Source organism: Oryzias latipes, chromosome 14, assembly GCF_002234675.1.
Source record: "Oryzias latipes chromosome 14, ASM223467v1".
In the NCBI taxonomy this organism is placed as follows: Eukaryota; Metazoa; Chordata; class Actinopteri; order Beloniformes; family Adrianichthyidae; genus Oryzias; species Oryzias latipes.
In genome coordinates this window covers 29,629,864-29,649,864 of record NC_019872.2, presented here as the reverse complement: position 1 = coordinate 29,649,864, position 20,001 = coordinate 29,629,864, and the positions used below count along the sequence as shown (strand labels likewise).

At 48.7% G+C, this 20,001-nt stretch overlaps 1 protein-coding gene across 4 annotated transcripts in view; it reads right to left on the bottom strand.

The window, feature by feature from the left end:
* sgcd (sarcoglycan delta) overlaps nt 1-20,001 on the bottom strand; it is a 198,058-nt gene that overhangs the window by 98,384 nt on the left and 79,673 nt on the right. For all 4 annotated transcript variants that reach the window (XM_023962866.1, XM_023962869.1, XM_023962865.1 and 1 more), the window contains one exon: nt 11,486-11,539. In XM_023962866.1, the coding sequence (XP_023818634.1) occupies nt 11,486-11,539 (54 nt within the window). The remainder of the gene's footprint in view (nt 1-11,485; nt 11,540-20,001) is intronic.

Below are 20,001 nucleotides of genomic sequence, written 5' to 3'. Positions count from 1 at the left end.
GCTGGTTCTGACCCGCTTCTGGTACAGACCATCTCCTCAGTCTTACACATATTTACTCTGGGGGGGCTACAGCTTATTAATATTAAAGTGAAGAAGGTCCCACTGGTGAAGATCCAACAGGTTGGTGTTTTCCCGCCTCTTCTTTATAGACGGTGACCCGGAATGATGGAGGCACCAGCCTCATTTTCTGAGTCCAAGTTCTCCCCTCAGACCAGGAATCAGACACAGAACTCACTGATCAGCATCCCAGCCCTGGGGGGGTGTATGTGCTGTTACACACAAACGATGAAGGCTCCTCTCAAACATCCTGAGGAGCGTTGATGAAGAGGCTCTTTCTGTCCAAACATCCCTTAAATCCACATCCTGGGACCTGATCTGCTCAATAATTCAGCAGCTGCTCGGAGGCCTGAGGAGCAGAAAGCAGCTCCAGCGTCTGAATCCTCACCAGGACATGAAGACATCAGCAATCTATCGGGGAATCTTCTGTTCACAGCATTCCTGAAAGGTTCCTGACTGGGTATCGGCGCGTGGCGGTTTTCCTCTTCAAAGTGAAGGTTCTCTGTTTTTCCAACATCTGAAAGTCCATCAGAGGCTGGGGGGCCTAAAACTGAAACACGAGGGACAAAAGATGACCTCTGGATGAGTCAGCAGCAGGAGAACCATTCATGGCCTAGATGAAGATGCTCGTCTTCATCGTTCTGGTCAAAAGGAACGTTTGGGAACCCCTCCCCTAAATTCCTCAGTTCAGGCTGAAAGGAGGGTTCCAGCGCTGTTCTGTAGGAACCCCTGTGACATCATGCCTCCCCTCAAACATACTTTGGCTGGTTTGAACAGAAAATCCATCCATTCTAGCATTGGATGAAGGAAGGAAAGCCTTGAACTGCTGATTTCTGCCATTCAGTTGAATTGTTTTTTGTGGAGATTGGAGCCGACAGTCATGTGGTTGGAAATGACCCTACAGAGGTCTTTGGACCAATAACCAACTCAACAAACCTGCTGTGAAAGACGCTGATCATAAGAAAGGGAAACTTTCTTCTGCAGCACGTTTAAACCCAACATTCAGAGTTGAAATCCTTTCCTGTTTGCTTTCATCTGCACAGATAAAATCATGTCCTAACTTTTACCATTTCATTCCATAGTTTTCTTTATCTGTGGAGAAAAGGCCACGCGTGACGGAGGACCATCCTGCTGTGGTGTCTGTCTCCTCTGACGCTCAGGCTGTGATGCTGCTTCAGCTGCTGATAACAAACCTTTCTTCCCCTCAGAGGATTTTCACTTATTAGCATTTAAACTGGGAATCAAATCTTGTTTTTGCATTAATATTAAACAGGAGCATCTGTTTTAATCAAACCTCTTTTCCTTCTTGGAAGCCTTCTTCCTGTTCATCATCAGTTTTTAGTAACAGTAGCTGCGTTTACACGGACAAAGGTCATCGGAATGAACGCCTGATCCGAAGAAAAATGTGTCACGTAAACACGCCGTTCAGAATAGTCTGCCCCCATCAGACTCGTTCGGATTAAAATGTCTTTCCGGTGGAGATAGGTGGTTCTGCTGATTGTTGATCTGATCGTTGTTCATGTTAACAGTTTATTCTGATCGTGGGTCACTGCTGCTCTGGTTTACGTCACGCATAGACGGTTCGGAAGCTTTGGACCGAAACAGGACCGACCGGCTGCTCCGCGCGAGCTAACCACGCCTCCGACCACAGCAGCCGGACTCACGGGGTCTTTGTCTCTGGATGAGCTGCCGCACTCAGGAGAACCGTGTCTCCCGGTAGAACCGTGTCTCCCGACAGAACCGTGTCTACCGGTAAAACCGTGTCTCCCGGCAGAACCGTGTCTACCGGTAGAACCGTGTCTCTCGGTAGAAGCGTTTCTCCCGGTAGAACCTTGTCTCCCGGTAGAAGCGTGTCTCCCGGTAGAAGCGTGTCTCCGGGTAGAAGCGTGTCTACCGGTAGAACCTTGTCTCCCGGTAGAAGCGTGTCTCCCGGTAGAACCGTGTCTCCCGGTAGAAGCGTTTCTCCCGGTAGAACCATGTCTCCCGGTAGAAGCGTTTCTCCCGGTAGAACCTTGTCTCCCGGTAGAAGCGTGTCTCCCGGTAGAACCGTGTCTCCTGGTAGAAGCGTGTCTCCCGGTAGAAGCGTGTCTCCCGGTAGAAGCGTGTCTACCGGTAGAACCGTGTCTCCCGGTAGAAGCGTTTCTCCCGGTAGAACCTTGTCTCCCGGTAGAAGCGTGTCTCCCGGTAGAAGCGTGTCTCCGGGTAGAAGCGTGTCTACCGGTAGAACCTTGTCTCCCGGTAGAAGCGTGTCTCCCGGTAGAACCGTGTCTCCCGGTAGAAGCGTTTCTCCCGGTAGAATCATGTCTCCCAGTAGAAGCGTTTCTCCCGGTAGAACCTTGTCTCCCGGTAGAAGCGTGTCTCCCGGTAGAACCGTGTCTCCCGGTAGAACCTTGTCTCCCGGTAGAACCTTGTCTCCCGGTAGAACCGTGTCTCCCGACAGAACCGTGTCTACCGGTAGAACCGTGTCTCCCGGCAGAACCTTGTCTACCGGTAGAACCGTGTCTCCCGGTAGAAGCGTTTCTCCCGGTAGAACCTTGTCTCCCGGTAGAAGCGTGTCTCCCGGTAGAAGCGTGTCTCCGGGTAGAAGCGTGTCTACCGGTAGAACCTTGTCTCCCGGTAGAAGCGTGTCTCCCGGTAGAACCGTGTCTCCCGGTAGAAGCGTTTCTCCCGGTAGAACCGTGTCTCCCGGTAGAAGCGTTTCTCCCGGTAGAACCTTGTCTCCCGGTAGAACCGTGTCTCCCGGTAGAACCGTGTCTCCCGGTAGAAGCGTGTCTCCCGGTAGAACCGTGTCTCCCGGTAGAAGCGTGTCTCCCGGTAGAAGCGTGTCTACCGGTAGAACCTTGTCTCCCGGTAGAAGCGTGTCTCCCGGTAGAACCTTGTCTCCCGGTAGAAGCGTGTCTACCGGTAGAACCTTGTCTCCCGGTAGAACCGTGTTTCCCGGTAGAACCGTGTTTCCCGGTAGAACCGTGTCTCTCGGTAGAACCTTGTCTCCCGGTAGAACAGTGTCTCCCGGTAGAACCGTGTCTCTCGGTAGAAGCGTGTCTCCCGGTAGAACCGTGTCTCCCGGTAGAAGCGTGTCTCCCGGTAGAAGCGTGTCTCCCGGTAGAACCTTGTCTCCCGGTAGAACCTTGTCTCCCGGTAGAACCTTGTCTCCCGGTAGAACAGTGTCTCCCGGTAGAACCGTGTCTCTCGGTAGAAGCGTGTCTCCCGGTAGAACCGTGTCTCCCGGTAGAAGCGTGTCTCCGGGTAGAACCGTGTCTCCCGGTAGAAGCGTGTCTCCGGGTAGAAGCGTGTCTCCGGGTAGAACCGTGTCTCCCGGTAGAACAGTGTCTCCCGGTAGAACCGTGTCTCTCGGTAGAAGCGTGTCTCCCGGTAGAACCGTGTCTCCCGGTAGAAGCGTGTCTCCGGGTAGAACCTTGTCTCCCGGTAGAACCTTGTCTCCCGGTAGAACCGTGTCTCCGGGTAGAACCGTGGGCAGTGTGTGAATTTTTCAGAGCAGAAATAATGCTTATTCCTTAGAAACAGTTCAAACAATCACATGGATTTGTGTTTCCAGTCGTGTCCCGACTAAATAAAGGCTGATGTTATTCCCACATATTTACGTGCAGCAAACATGGATTTATGTTCATCCAGGCTAATGTTGTTGTTAGCGTGTTAGCCTCTCTTGACCCTTCTTCCAGATCCGTTCTTCCACAAAAAAAGCACCAACCACACGGATTAAAAATAAAATGATGAGCCAACAGGCGCTTATAAGAACCATAACGTTCTAATCGGAACAAGTTTTTCTGGGCGCATGTACACGGGTGAATTCTAATCCCATCTTTGATCCGATCAAAACCTTTAGCACATGGAACCACGGCTACTGTTCATGATGGGATTAAAATGAAGAACAACAGGGAGAAAGAAGCATGGTGACCCCCCACCCCCACAAAAGGCCTGAAAAGGAGGCAGCAGGAGGCGCTGGAAACGTTGATAAGGAGGAGTAAAGAACACGGTGAACTCCACATCTCCATCTCCATCCTCATGACAGCTCAGCATCTCTCTCCACTAGTCTGAAAGTGCCTGGAGAGCACTTTTCTTTCTCTTCTTGATCTTCTCCTCTTTCCTCCCTCCAACAGCTCATTTCTCTTTAGCTTTCTTCAAGTCTCCTAAAGCTCTCTGCTCTTGTCTGCGTCCAGACAGAGCTGCGTAATGATGACCCCCCCCTGCATTTCATGCGTTATGCAGTGGCATAGAGACAGGCAGAAAGAGCTGCGGCCTCACGGGAAGCTGGGACTGAAGCTGTTGTAGTTCTCCCAGCAGGCTTTGCTCTCAGCTCCTGCTGCGTCGCTGCACTCGTGCATGGAGGTCCCTGCACGCCGCCGAGCGAGCCAGCGCGTTTTGTGTAAGAATTAATTAGCATCAGTGTGGCCGGCTCATTATCGGAGCGCCTCCTGGGAGGATGTTTCCCGCTCGCATTGTTCTGCAGGAACTGACAGGAGCGCTTTGGATCTCCACCACGCTTCCTTCCAGTCTGAGAGTTTCAGGGATGACTGTACAAACCTGCTTCAGCAAACAGAGGAGACCTTTGAAAAGCCCTCAGAGCTGCAGGGAATCAGCTGACACACAAACCTGATGCAGGAACACAGCTTTGAATCCACTCTGTTCATGGACGGAGGTTTTTCCAGAGCCAGGCGGTTGTCCTCTTTGGGTTCTTTGGTAGATGTTGGAGCACAGACAGAACCTTGTACCAGCAGTAAAGCTGCATCATCGTTCCTCATCGTTGGGACTTTGAGAGGGTTTCTCTGTTTCTGTGTCAGACATCTCTCAGCCTCTCTGCTCTTTTCACTCCTTCCTCTGTCCTGCTGCCGTTTCTGCCTCGTTTGCAGCCGGGCTTCCCTTCAGAACCAGTCTGTCACGCGCCCGTCTCCTCCTCTGCCGGTTCCTCACACGTTTCAATGGCTGTCTCCTGCACCCCCCCCCCCCCCCCGGCCCACCTCCCATTCCTGCATCTCTCAGCTTCTCCCATCGCAGCTCGTTTCTTGTAGAATCAGCAATAAAAATCCTTCCTGCACATCAAACTGTCAGAAGAACATTTCACAGAGACGGAAACTTTTACGGCTCTTCAGCTGCTGCTCCTCTAACAGCTGCTTCAGACTCTGGAGTTTTTATGGAAGTTTAAACCGCTCATTGGCTACGTTCACACTGCAGGCTGAAACGACCCAATTCCGAATTTTTTGCCCCTAAGCGGCCCAATTCCGATCTTTTCATGACAGTCTGAATGACACAGATCCGATCTTTTCAAATGCGACCCAGGCCCCGTGGGTTTGCCGTCCTGATTCCGAATTGTAGCCGTTCTTTTCAATTGCGACCGCCGTCTGACCGGCCAGGCGACTTGATTCCGAACTGTACGTCATCGACACGCAACAAACGTCATCATTTTGCGTTAAAGTAGGCAGGAACGAGAACGTAAACATCAACCATGGTGGACGATGCTGCTGAGATCAGTCAGTGGAAGGGAAGCGAGGTCACTGATTGGATTAATATTTGGGCTGATCGCTCTTTCCAGGCCAAACTCCAGGGTTCTTATCGCAACTGGGCGGTTTTTGAAAAAATTTCCAGATAAATGGCAGAGCGTGGTGTTGAACCTTTACCGCTATAACTTTTTTTTCTTTCTCCCCTTTGACCGTGCTCAAGCGCGGGGGACCCGAGGCGATCCTCCTCCTCCTCCCTGTTCTGATCCTTAGATTCTCCAGAACGGGTTAATAAAGAGTCCATAGCATTTATTCTGGGGGAAACCTTCTTTTATTACCGTCCTCCGTAACACACAACATGAATGCGCGCACACACTGCCCCCCCCCCCCCCCCTATTCTCTATCGCGGCACGCGCTTGCACACACACACGCGGGCGAGCGGCTCCAACACATACACATTTCCATTCCACAACAGTGGGTACAGACGATCCCGACTCCATTGCCTTCTTAAAATGAGAAGATTGTAATTGTGCTGCTCCTTCGTGAAAATAAATGTAATATTACAAAAAGAGCTCCGCTTTTGACAACACTGTTGTTGACATCCATTGTTAACGTTGGCTCCGCAAACAACAAGTGACGTCGTTCACCGTTGAGTATTCTTCTGGCTTCTGCGCATGCGGGTCTCGTTTGGGTCGTGTCACGGTCACACTGGAGATCACAAAAGTTCGGATTTACTTGGAAATGTGAACGGTCTAGCAAACAATTCGGATTTTTTCAAAAAATCCGAATTGAGCATTAAGCCCTGCAGTGTGAACGTAGCCTTTGTTACAGGAAGAAAAAGATCTCCAGCCGCTCCTTCACAGCCGTTTCTATGTTTGCTCCTGTGACCCCCCCCCCCCAAAAAAACCCATGCATGAAGCCCAGGCATTTCACAGCTGAAAACACAAACTCCCAAATGTTGCAGAGCAGCCATCGCAGAGAAGCTCCAGCCTGTCGCTGACAGGGGGGTTCCAGCCCCCCACAGAGGGAGAACCTCCACAGCTCTGCACCGCCCACAGGAGATTCAGAAACAAGAACATCTCTGAGCTCCACGTTAGCAAACCCAGCTGCTCGTGACGAGAAGGAAGCCTCCTCTTTGCAGAAGCTGTGATCAGAATGAAACCAGCTAACATCCAGCTGAGAGCTGGGAGGCAGCAAAGGAGCTTCCCTGAACGAGTTACAGAAGCATCGCACATGCTGGGCTGACGTCCAGCAGACGTGGTGGGACTCTCTCACTGGTTCACATGGATCCAAAAACCATCCTATCACTTTGCAGAGGGTCGGGCTGATGCCTCCAGTGTTTGCTGACGCGGGGAACCAGAAGTGTCTTCATGAAAGCAAACAGGAGAGCAGAACAGAGCGCCAGCAGCAATAACAAAAGCTGCCCTGTTCCTGGGTGAGGCTGCCAGCATCTCCCAGATAAAATTAACTTTAGCAGGAGGGAAGGGATAATTATCAGCTCAGCTGCAGGAAGCATGTGCTCAGGACGCAGCAGCCTCTAAATGTGCTGAGGGGGTTGGGGGGTGTTCTGCTGCTGTTCAACTCAGTCCGGTTGATTTTGGTCTGCAGGAGGTTCTCCTGGCAGAGCTCCGCCTCTCTGTGGATTTCAGACTGGAACAATGAGGAAGAAGAGGGCGGGGCTGCTTCATCTTTGGATCCCAGTTCTGTCACATGATCCAGTTTTAGCTGGAGGTCCAATCAGGCTTCATGGCCTCTGTGCTTAAAACATCACATCTTTCTGTGACCAACCATTGTCGTGGTTGTGACCTGGTTTCTTCCTACATTTTCAGGTTCAGTCTCGGTTCCTCAGCTTGAACCTTCTTAGCCTTTTTCCTGCTAGCTGAAGCAGGAAGCACCGACCCTACCGCCTCTGTGCAGAAGCACATGAGGGAAACATGCTGGACGTCCAAGAGTCTTTGAAGGATTTCCTCCATGAACGAGCTGCCAGATCAAACCGGACTCCACCTCCTCATGAGGATCGGGCAGCAGGAAAAGACCTGAACACCATTCAGACTTCATTCAGACGAGCACTAAAAGAAATCCAAGCCATTGTAGAGTAGATCAAAACTGTCCAAAAACCCATTTGGAATCCTCAAAGTATTTGTATTGTAATTTCTCTAAAGTCTACAAACACACAGTGACTTCCCAAACAGATCTAGAACCATTATTTACCTGGAATAAACAGTTTCCACACGTTTCTTCAGGTTCAATTTAAGACCAATTTCTCTGCCTAATTATGGACTCAGACAAAACAAAATCCTTGAGTTTCAGAACAATCACTTATCAGTAATGGAGTAATGTAATAAATTACAATTACTGGACTACAGAAACCCTCATGACTTGATTCCTGACATTTCGGTGCAGTGAATCCATATGTGACCAACCAAACAAATATAAAGAGTCTGGCATCGTCTCCTGGTTAAATGGAACTAAACTGATGCAAACAGAAAGACCGTTATGACTCTGAGTTCTGTTCCTCGTCCCACCCTGGGATGAACATTTTTATCAGCTCCGTTTCTATTTGCACGCTAATGCGGAGCTGGAGATTGGTCAAAGTGAGAGGAAGAGAGGAAATATGGACGTGGATGAAGACGTAGGGTCACTGGAGATATTCACATTCTTTCCAATTTCTCAAAACAAAGGCAAAAATATTTCAGTTAAGTGGAAGTTTAGTTCTGGGGGTGAACAGCTTCCCACTGCCCTAGTGCCAATGAGCAACCTGTCTATCCACTATGTAGGCTTTATTGCTGGTGCCTTGAGAACTTGTATTATTAACTAGTATAATTACTTTTTAAATTGGGGAATGAGTAATAAAGTCATTTAATTACTACGCATTTCCTCCAGTAAATAAAGTAAAGTAATCAATTACTCTTAAAAGGAATTTACCCAACACTGAATCTAGTTTACTAGATTACTGTTTGGACACACATTTCATTTAACTTGATGATCTGGAAGAAATCCAAGAATCTGGAAAACTGTTCAGTAGCAGGAATTTCTGTCTGGAAGTTTGGATGAAGAGGATCTGGATCCACTTTAGGACAGAGGATCTGGATCCACTTTAGGTCAGAGGATCTGGATCCACTTTAGGACAGAGGATCTGGATCCACTTTAGGACAGAGGATCTGGATCCACTTTAGGACAGAGGTTCTGGATCCACTTTAGGACAGAGGATCTGGATCCACTTTAGGACAGAGGATCTGGATCCACTTTAGGACAGAGGATCTGGATCCACTTTAGGACAGAGGATCTGGATCCACTTTAGGACAGAGGATCTGGATCCACTTTAGGACAGAGGATCTGGATCCACTTTAGGACAGAGGATCTGGATCCACTTTAGGACAGAGGATCTGGATCCACTTTAGGACAGAGGATCTGGATCCACTTTAGGACAGAGGATCTGGATCCACTTTAGGACAGAGGATCTGGATCCACTTTAGGACAGAGGATCTGGATCCACTTTAGGACAGAGGATCTGGATCCACTTTAGGACAGAGGATCTGGATCCACTTTAGGACAGAGGATCTGGATCCACTTTAGGACAGAGGATCTGGATCCACTTTAGGACAGAGGATCTGGATCCACTTTAGGACAGAGGATCTGGATCCACTTTAGGACAGAGGATCTGGATCCACTTTAGGACAGAGGATCTGGATCCACTTTAGGACAGAGGATATGAATCCACTTTAGGACTGAAGATCTGGATCCACTTTAGGACAGAGGATCTGAATCCACTTTAGGACAGAGGATCTGGATCCACTTTAGGACAGAGGATCTGGATCCACTTTGGGACAGAGGATCTGGATCCACTTTAGGACAGAGGAAGGATCTGGATCCACTTTAGGTTCAGAGGATCTGGATCCACTTTGGGACAGAGGATCTGGATCCACTTTAGGACAGAGGATCTGGATCCGCTTTAGGTTCAGAGGATCTGGATCCACTTTAGGACAGAGGATCTGGATCCACTTTAGGACAGAGGATCTGGATCCACTTTAGGACAGAGGATCTGGATCCACTTTAGGACAGAGGTTCTGGATCCACTTTAGGACAGAGGATCTGGATCCACTTTAGGTTCAGAGGATATGGATCCACTTTAGGACAGAGGATCAGATCCAATCAGATCTATTAAAGGAACTGATATCGACTATGAATCGTGTCTGCGACTACAACTTAAGATGTGAATTCTGTTCAAAGGAATCTTTCCACCCTTAATGTAGAAAAACGCAGTAGCGATTGTAAATAAAAATGTAGGCGGGGCTTTATTGGAAAATATCTGAATTGATTACTGTAGTAAAGAATTTGATCAGTTCAGAAAAAGCTTTCTCATTTTCTTCTTCTCTATTTTTAGCTTGTACATCTTCATCCTCTTCCTCTGAAAATCTTCCCTGTGTTGTTCTTTTTCCAAATATAAATTCATTTTTGCAGCACGTTTCACTTCCACCATTGCATTGCGTTTGATCTTGAACTGTCAATCACATTAGTGTTCTGAAAACTGTGGGAATCATTTCTTGTTGGAAACAAACCAACCTCCAACTTCCATAGAAATGCCTTCTTGATTGAGAATGAACTGAGCATGAATCAAACGTACCCTTTAAGATGTACGTGGTGGACGTGTTTGGTGGATAACGTGAGAGGAGGGAGGGTCGTAGGTCACATGACGTAGCCATGATAAGACACTAGAGGCCACAGAGACGCTAACATGAGGAGCTAAAGTTCCCTGGTTGACACTTTGAGCAGCATCAGGCTGCAGCTGCTGTGATCTGAGTCTCAAAGCAGCAGAGAGCAAACACAGCCGTCCTGCAGTAACCGACCGTACGCTTTACTTCCTGTCCAGGTCACCACTAGCTTCTCACCTCCATGTGCTTCTGAGTCGTAAAGCTGAAGCAGGTGCTTCTTCTTCCCCCTTCTCTTCTTCATCCTCTTTATGTTTTTTAATCAGCGGATGGCATGCAGCGCTTTACTAACATAATCGTTTTAAACAGCACTATTTTTGAGGCTAAGACATCAAAATGACAGACTTTTTGAGTGTTTTTTAGGGGCTTATTTCCTAATATTCAAATTGAAGGCCTTTTAAGACTTTTTAAGACCCTAACCCTAACACAGAGGTTTACTCCTGAAGGTAGAAAAAGGGACAAATGGACAGAAAATGTTGAACCAGACCTTCAAGTCCAGAAAGGGTTTCTGTTTGAGTCGAGTTAGTTTTAGGTTTTCAGATGGAGACGATGCATCTGATTAGTTTTTCTGAAAGCAGGAGTGCAGAGCAACCAGCAGATCCAGATTCTGATGGATGGAGATCGCTGGGGTTCAGAAGCATGAAACCACAAGTGGGCGGGACAAACAAGTTAGGCTGCTGGAGATGTGAAACCATCGCAGTAAGAGGAGAACTAGGAGAACAAGGTCCTCTTGGTTTTGACCATGTTTGGACTAAAGAAGTCCCGAAAGGCCTGAGTGGTCTGGTGTAGCGTCTGAAGACCTGGACCCGCTTTACTGCATCTGCATCGTTCACAGTTTGTGCAACGGAAGCTCAGCACAGAGAAAACCTCTGGAATCCACTGCCTCTGGGGCTCCGACAGCGTTTGCTGCTTCATTAATATAGTTCATCAACCTCAAGTCCAGGTAGACGGTGTCTTTAAAGCACATTAATAAAATAGAGTTACACAACCCCACTGTCACAATTTACAAGAAAAAGATAAAGCAATGTAATCGACTGTGAGTGTGAGTGCGTTAGAGTCAAGAGGCACTCTGATGATGTCATCATTAAAGGACACCTGGAAGTCCCTGAAGACCAACTCTGCCCTCCGACTGTTCCACTCTGAACATTAGATCCTAGAATTCACCTGTTTCCTGACATGATGGGTTTTCCTAATCAACCCCAAACCGGGGTGCAGTCTGAAGACAAAAACAGCAACGAGTAAAGGAGGAAACGGATGCAAACTCACCTCAGTGTGCTGATTCGAAGTATCCGACAGAGTCCGGGGGATTTCTCTAATCACCTAAGAGGGGCGAGTAAAAAGAAGCAGTCAGCATGTGAAGGACAGGCCGCCTCTAAGCCCATCATCTCCAGACAAGCTTGTTTGATTTCCCCAAACATCCCCAATTAGACGTTCTGACGTGGGAACGGTGCCGGGAGTTCTGAGTCCTGGCTTTTATTACAAGGCAGGACTGAGTCAGAACCATGAGACCGGATCAGATGAAGCTTCAGGAAGTGCAGGAGGTCATCGGAGCGGTGAGGCCTCACGTCAGGCGTTCACCAACAGCATCCCACCGCGCGCGTGGATGGAGACAGGGCTAACGTGCTGATATCATGCAATTTCTAAGCATTTCAGAGTCTGCATGATTATATGTTACCTTTGGCACACTAAAAAAGGATCCCTTAATCAAATAGGAGTTATTTTCCCAGCTCATTTTCCTACCAGGAAGTAAGATGACTCGATCTCTGAGGCTCCGCCTTTCTCTCCTTGTCATTTCATGACATCATCCTAGAGATGATGATGATGATCAGTCTGCGTTTCCCCCACGAACACAAACAACATCCAAACTTTGACACGGATGGATGTTCAGATTCTTCTAGGGGTGTGACGATAACCGCATCGCTGCATCACCATGGTGATCATCTCATCACCTTATTATTATTTTTTTTAAAGTTCTGCATATGGTGCGTGATTTGACTATAATAAACACAATCATAATTTACTTTTTCTGCGAGTCCTGTGTTCAGATTTCAAAGGCTTCTGGGGGAATTTCAACTGTATCCATTTCCATGACAAGCTGTGTGCGGGGGGGGGGGGTCACGAGAGTCCCGACACCGCGACTCCTGCTGCTCCATCACCACGGTGATCAGAATCCCACACCGCCACCGCTCTGGATTGTTACTATAAAATGAAAGCGTGTAGCCGATCAACGCTAGCTCCACGGAGAAAGTGGGCGTGTCTGTTAGCCTGGGGGCGGGGCTGGCAGTGCAGACTCTTCCTGGAAGGGGCGGTTCCTCACTTTGTGATGTCACAATGTGAGGACCTGTTGGATGTCATGGATTGGGAGGGGCTGCTGCTCAGAGAGCAGCTTTTTAGAGGAATTCTCAGAAATGGATCATAATACAGCTTTGGGGATGTTTTTTAGTCATAAGTGAAAATTATAAATCACTTCAAACTTCATAAAGTCGATTTTGCATGAAATAAGCCCTTCAAGACTGTTAGCGTTCAGTTTCTGCACTGCAGTTTTAAGTTTTTTCAGTTTTAAGCTAGAAGGAGGTGTATTTCTGCACAAACTTACACTGAAGAAGAGGACCAGGGGGTTCTGTCAGATTTGGTTTTTCTGCAGAGGTTCAGATTATCAACATCATCCTTTTCTCCTTCTTCCCTCTATAAACTACAGTGTTTTCTCCGCTCATAAGTGAGTCTTGTTCTGCAGAGGCAGGAGACTGAACTTCTGCTCAGTCACATTAAATATTGAAAATACAGTTTTAATATCAGATTAAATGAATTTTTACTGAACTAGCGACTTGTTTAACACATTTGAGCTTTCTCCTTTTATTTTTTCAACACCACAACAGAAAAACAAGCCAACAGCTACATCATGGAGCCTTTTACTTCCTGAAAACACCACTTTGCTGCCTCTGCTGCTGCTGCCGCCACGTTTCCTGATTCTCTCAGGTTTGGGGGTGGGGGTGGGGGGCACAGCTGGGCTGTAAAAGCCTGTTTTTATGAAGATCTGACTCCTTTACAATTCATTCTCATGAAAAGCCTCATTACTGTTATGGAATTATTCCATTGCCTCCCACTGATAGCAGAAAGAGATGTTCCTTTTCTTTCTGATGGAAAGTCGCGTGACATCATCACAGGTCGCCTTTGAACTCTGACCTTTTTGGAATTCATCAGTGCGGACTTTCTGGACGTTTTCACAGAGCTCTGCTGAGAAGAGACCGGGCCAGCAGCTTCAGACCCAAATACTTCCAGGACAGAAGATGAGAATGCAGCAGTTGATGCAGGAACAGCTGGAGAACATCTGAGCTCTGTCTGGTGCCGCCTCCATCCCACTGGTGGGTTGCTTCCTGCAGGTCTCAGGTTGCTGAACTACAATCCCCAAAACATGAATATTTATGACGTACAGACTAAACCTAGTTCTAACCGTCGCACACGCACCACCAACCACCACTGTCTGTCCAATCATATCTAGGTGGGTTTTTGAAGGATACATTTCGTATCTAAGTTTTAAGGTGAGCTGCACCCCACAGATACCAGGAGGCTTTGGAAACCCAGCTGTGCACCAGCGGCAGCCTTCACACCTCTGAAGCTCCGTGTTGTGACACTTTAATGCACTTTAGTGGGATTGCAGGACGTAAATTTAGACAGAGGTGACATTTCCAGTTTGCTGGTCCGGGAACTTTCTTCTTCTGCACTAATAGAAGAACACATGGTGGCTTTCATGTCTGCCCTTAAGATTCAATGGGAGGTCAGACAGAGGCCTCCTTGAAGGTTCACTATAACTAATATGAAAGTCTGCTTTTTAAAACTCAGGGACTAGTCGTTGCCTGTGCGCTCTTTACAGCCGGCAGCCAGAGCGGTGACACACCTGGTGCCTCATAAACCGCTTGAAGAATCAAAATACTGTTGAAGGAATAAGCGGCTAAGCAGATCGGAAGCTGCAGGACATCTGGAGGCTTAAAACGTGGACGCATAAACATCTTTCACTTTATGGCAACTCGTGAAAACGCTTTGAAATCCAGTTTAGCGACAGTAAAGCAGTTTAGGTTTGGAGCGGCGTGTTCTTTCAGTCACACACGTTAGGAATATGAGCCCAAGGTGAGACATTTCTACATTCATAATCCTCCACATGCGTGTGCAGAAGACTGCAGGGCTCATTTCCAGGCTGATGCTCTCACTGCAACATGCAAACATGTGGATTTGTGAGCATCCACCAACAAACTGAAGAAACCCCCACATTTACTCACTAAAACGAGGTCCACCAACTGTCCTGGAGTCCGTGTCATTCATGCATGTCAGAGCCACGCCCACACCTAATGAGGTTCATCTCTTAACACCCCCACGCCGACAGAAACAAGTGGTGGGAGCGCGACACTCTCACCAATGTCACTTCTGTTAATCACTTCTTTTATATTCCACACAGAACGCAGCATCCATTACACACACTGCTGCCCAATTAGAGAGCAGACGTGAATTAATGAGGGGTCGGGATGGATGGGTGGGTGTGGGGGGTTAATGACGGCTGGACTCAGAATTAAAACCGTACCCTTCAGCAACATCAACTTTCCTCTGCAGCTTCACCATCATTCCTGTCCTCAAAAGACGGCTCAGAGCTGGGGGGCTGACGGGGGGCATTAAGTGGGCTGTCGTTTTCCCAGAACACAACAGTTCATCCAAAGAGATGAAGAAGAGGGCAGAACAGTGAAACAATGTTGTTTATGTGTTACAGAATACCAGCCTTCTTCCTTTAACATCTTCATGACTTTACGTTCCAAAAGACAGACTTTAAAGAAAGTTGCTCCTAAAGGTGGGAAAAGATGACCCCCAAGCAGAGGAGTCCAACCTCCAGGCCATGAACCACTGATGACGTCTTCTGGACTCCAGAGGAAACTGCTAATGTGAAGCTCAGCAGCTGATCCAAGAGGTCCCACAGCTTGGAGACCTGCAGAAGTTCATCCACGCTCCATGAACGTGATCAGCAGATCTTCTACATAGATCTGAGCCGCTGTCCTGAAGCAGGCTAAGGTTTTAGTCACCTCCCCCCTAATGGGGTCTGTAGGTTTGAGGGGTGTCTGGGTCCGTGGAGGGTCGTAGAGAGGAGAGCGCAGGCGTGCCTTATAGTTCTCCTGAAGCTCGTGCGACCGGCTCAAGGGACGGCGTGAAAATGGAACGTACCATTGTGAGAACGTCGCTTAGTGTTCAAAAGCTGGTGTGCACACACCCCACTCTAGTGCTTAGTAAAGGATTTGACAGTAAAAGCATATTTTTAAAACCATTATTTCATCAGAAACTGGACGGTGGCGCTCAAAAACATTTGTGTTTGCAGCTTTTGTCGACTCAGCATCTCCTGAAACCTCAACATCCAGCAGCTTGGGATGTTGGTTTCACAGAAACCTGATGGAGTCCCGTATTTGTTCTGTCTGGCCTCTTGAACGTCTTCTTCATCACTCAGCTGCAGCTCTTCAACGCTTGAGAGCTTTGAAGAGCTGCAGCTTTCTAGTTACATTACTGTTGGTTTGAATTCAACTGATTTTTGTATAGAAGGCACAAAAAAACGCTAAAACCTTTTGAATTCTGCGACTGAACCGGACCATTTGTCTAGAAACATCCTAGCAAGACAAAGTGGAATTCCTTTAAGTAACATTTATGATTTTAGAATGAATGAAGCAGCTTAATTATGTTTGACAAAGCAAAGTTGGAGAGGTTACTTTCACTGAGGCAAAGGCTTGTGTGTCCTTGATAAGACCAACGTTGGAGGATTTCCTGTTTTCAAACAGGAAATATACTAATGCCAACACAGTTAAGCCACTGCCAGCCCCCTTTGGCAATTTGCACAGACCAAACAGAGGCAGTTTAGCGTAGTATCAGTGTGTGCTGAAGGACCACAAAGCAAACAGGACCACTGCTCCCACTGAAGCCGTGAAGGGAAACTGTTTCTCACTTCCAGCAGAGGAAGGAGGGAGGGACAGAAACCGATCTGCTACCAGAGGCTGCTGTCCAAAATAGACTGTCAATAATCAATACTTGGACATATTCAGAGTTTCTGCCTCAACAACAGCAGTGCTCTCTGATGAACCAACGAATGAGCAGAAATGTGTCTCCTTACTAACAGACTAAAGTTCATTTTAGCTAACCGTTATGCTGGATTACATACAGTCAGATCTGAGCGCATTATAAGGTAAATTAAGGACCCACTCTGATCATCTATTGATCTGTTTTCAAAGTGTTCTTAGTGGGCTTTTCCTTCTGATGGTGCTGTTTATAGCCAAAATGTCAAAATCCGGTGTTGTTTTCTAGGACATAGTTTCTGCAGAGCGGCAGGATTTCAATAGAAATTCACCTCTGAGTTTTGGGCGGACTGTTGGAGTGGAGTGAGCCTGCCCGCATTTCCCTCCCCGTTGCTGAGTGCTCAGAGCACCGCCCAGCGTATTTTGCGCAGGTTCTGGGAAAGCTATTGTTGTTCTTCGGTTCTGATCCGAACTAAAGCCACAGAAAAAGTCAATTTCATTCCTAATAAACCCTCACGAGTTCTCTACTCAGACCTTCATCCTCATCATCAGTCAAACTCTGAGCCCGCAGGACGGAAACGGACTGGCTCATGTGATCACATTTTGGAGCTCGCACTGCATTACACTAAAAGACCCACAATGCACTGCCAACTATTTTTGTATAAAAGTCAGCAAAAGCGCACGTGAAGGGTGTGAAGACAAACAGACCTCCTCTAACCGAGTTCCTCCTCCAGTTCTGAGGTTCTCCTTTAGTTCCGAGGTTATCCTCTAGTACCGAGGTTTTTCTTCAGTCCCAAGGTTCTCTTCCAGTCCTGAGGTTCTCCTCCAGTCTCGAGGTTCTCCTCCAGTCCTGAGGTTTTCCTCCAGTCCCAAAGGTTCTCCTTCAGTCCCGAGGTTCTCCTCCAGTCCCGAGGTTTTCCTCCAGTCCCAAAGGTTCTCCTTCAGTCCCGAGGTTCTCCTCCAGTCCCGAGGTTCTCCTCCAGCCTCGAGGTTCTCCTCTAGTCCTAAGGTTCTCCTTTAGTCCCGAGGTTCTCCTCCAGTCCCGAGTTCTCCTCCAGTCCTGAGGTTCTCCTTCAGTCCCGAGGTTCTCCTCCAGTCCCGAGTTCTCCTCCAGTCATGAGGTTCTCTTCCAGTTTCAAGGTTCTTCTTTAGTCCCGAGGTTTTCCTCCAGTCCTGAGGTTCTCCTCCAGTCATGAGGTTCTCTTTCAGTCTCGAGGTTCTCCTCCAGTCCTGAGGTTTTCCTCCAGTCCTGAGGTTCTCCTCCAGTCTCGAGGTTCTCCTCCAGTCCTGAGGTTTTCCTCCAGTCCCAAAGGTTCTCCTTCAGTCCCGAGGTTCTCCTCCAGTCCCGAGGTTCTCCTCCAGCCTCGAGGTTCTCCTCTAGTCCTAAGGTTCTCCTTTAGTCCCGAGGTTCTCCTCCAGTCCCGAGTTCTCCTCCAGTCCTGAGGTTCTCCTTCAGTCCCGAGGTTCTCCTCCAGTCCTGAGGTTTTCCTCCAGTCCTGAGGTTCTCCTCCAGTCTCGAGGTTCTCCTCCAGTCCTGAGGTTTTCCTCCAGTCCCAAAGGTTCTCCTTCAGTCCCGAGGTTCTCCTCCAGTCCCGAGGTTCTCCTCCAGCCTCGAGGTTCTCCTCTAGTCCTAAGGTTCTCCTTTAGTCCCGAGGTTCTCCTCCAGTCCCGAGTTCTCCTCCAGTCCTGAGGTTCTCCTTCAGTCCCGAGGTTCTCCTCCAGTCCCGAGTTCTCCTCCAGTCATGAGGTTCTCTTCCAGTCTCAAGGTTCTTCTTTAGTCCCGAGGTTTTCCTCCAGTCCTGAGGTTCTCCTCCAGTCATGAGGTTCTCTTTCAGTCTCAAGGTTCTTCTTTAGTCCCGAGGTTTTCCTCCAGTCCTGAGGTTCTTTTCCAGTCTCGAGGTTCTCCTCTAGTACCGAGGTTCTCCTCCAGCCTCGAGGTTCTCCTCTAGTCCTAAGGTTCTCCTTTAGTCCCGAGGTTCTCCTCCAGTCCCGAGTTCTCCTCCAGTCCTGAGGTTCTCCTTCAGTCCCGAGGTTCTCCTCCAGTCCCGAGTTCTCCTCCAGTCATGAGGTTCTCTTCCAGTCTCGAGATTCTCCTTTAGTCCTGAGGTTTTTCTTCAGTCCCGAGGTTCTCCTCCAGTCCTGAGGTTCTCCTCCAGTTCGCAGGTTTTCCTCCAGTCCCGAGGTTCTCCTCCAGTCATGAGGTTCTCTTTCAGTCTCAAGGTTCTTCTTTAGTCCCGAGGTTTTCCTCCAGTCCTGAGGTTCTCTTCCAGTCTCGAGGTTCTCCTCTAGTACCGAGGTTCTCCTCCAGCCTCGAGGTTCTCCTCTAGTCCTAAGGTTCTCCTTTAGTCCCGAGGTTCTCCTCCAGTCCCGAGTTCTCCTCCAGTCCTGAGGTTCTCCTTCAGTCCCGAGGTTCTCCTCCAGTCCCGAGTTCTCCTCCAGTCATGAGGTTCTCTTCCAGTCTCGAGATTCTCCTTTAGTCCTGAGGTTTTTCTTCAGTCCCGAGGTTCTCCTCCAGTCCTGAGGTTCTCCTCCAGTTCGCAGGTTTTCCTCCAGTCCCGAGGTTCTCCTCCAGTCATGAGGTTCTCTTCCAGTCTCGAGGTTCTCCTCTAGTACCGAGGTTCTCCTCCAGCCTCGAGGTTCTCCTCTAGTCCTAAGGTTCTCCTTTAGTCCCGAGGTTCTCCTCCAGTCCCGAGTTCTCCTCCAGTCCTGAGGTTCTCCTTCAGTCCCGAGGTTCTCCTCCAGTCCCGAGGTTTTCCTCCAGTCCTGAGGTTCTCTTCCAGTCTCGAGGTTCTCCTTTAGTCCTGAGGTTTTTCTTCAGTCCCGAGGTTCTCCTCCAGTCCTGAGGTTCTCCTCCAGTTCGCAAGTTTTCCTCCAGTCCCGAGGTTCTCCTCCAGTCATGAGGTTCTCTTTCAGTCTCAAGGTTCTTCTTTCGTCCCGAGGTTTTCCTCCAGTCCTGAGGTTCTCTTCCAGTCTCGAGGTTCTCCTCTAGTACCGAGGTTTTCCTCCAGTCTCGAGGTTCTCCTCTAGTCCTAAGGTTCTCCTTTAGTCCCGAGGTTCTCCTCCAGTCCCGAGTTCTCCTCCAGTCCCTAAGGTTCTCCTTCAGTCCGGAGGCTCTCCTCCAGTCCTGAGGTTCTCCTGCAGTCCCGAGGTTCTCCTCCATTCTCGAGGTTCTACTCCAGTCCTTAGGTTCTCCTCTAGTACCGAGGTTCTCCTCCAGTCTCGAGGTTCTCCTTTAGTCCTAAGGTTCTCCTTTAGTCCCGAGGTTCTCCTCCAGTCCCGAGTTCTCCTCCAGTCCTGAGGTTCTCCTTCAGTCCCGAGGTTCTCCTCCAGTCCCGAGTTCTCCTCCAGTCATGAGGTTCTCTTCCAGTCTCGAGATTCTCCTTTAGTCCTGAGGTTTTTCTTCAGTCCCGAGGTTCTCCTCCAGTCCTGAGGTTCTCCTCCAGTTCGCTGGTTTTCCTCCAGTCCCGAGGTTCTCCTCCAGTCATGAGGTTCTCTTCCAGTCTCGAGGTTCTCCTCTAGTACCGAGGTTCTCCTCCAGCCTCGAGGTTCTCCTCTAGTCCTAAGGTTCTCCTTTAGTCCCGAGGTTCTCCTCCAGTCCCGAGTTCTCCTCCAGTCCTGAGGTTCTCCTTCAGTCCCGAGGTTCTCCTCCAGTCCCGAGTTCTCCTCCAGTCATGAGGTTCTCTTCCAGTCTCGAGGTTCTCCTTTAGTCCTGAGGTTTTTCTTCAGTCCCGAGGTTCTCCTCCAGTC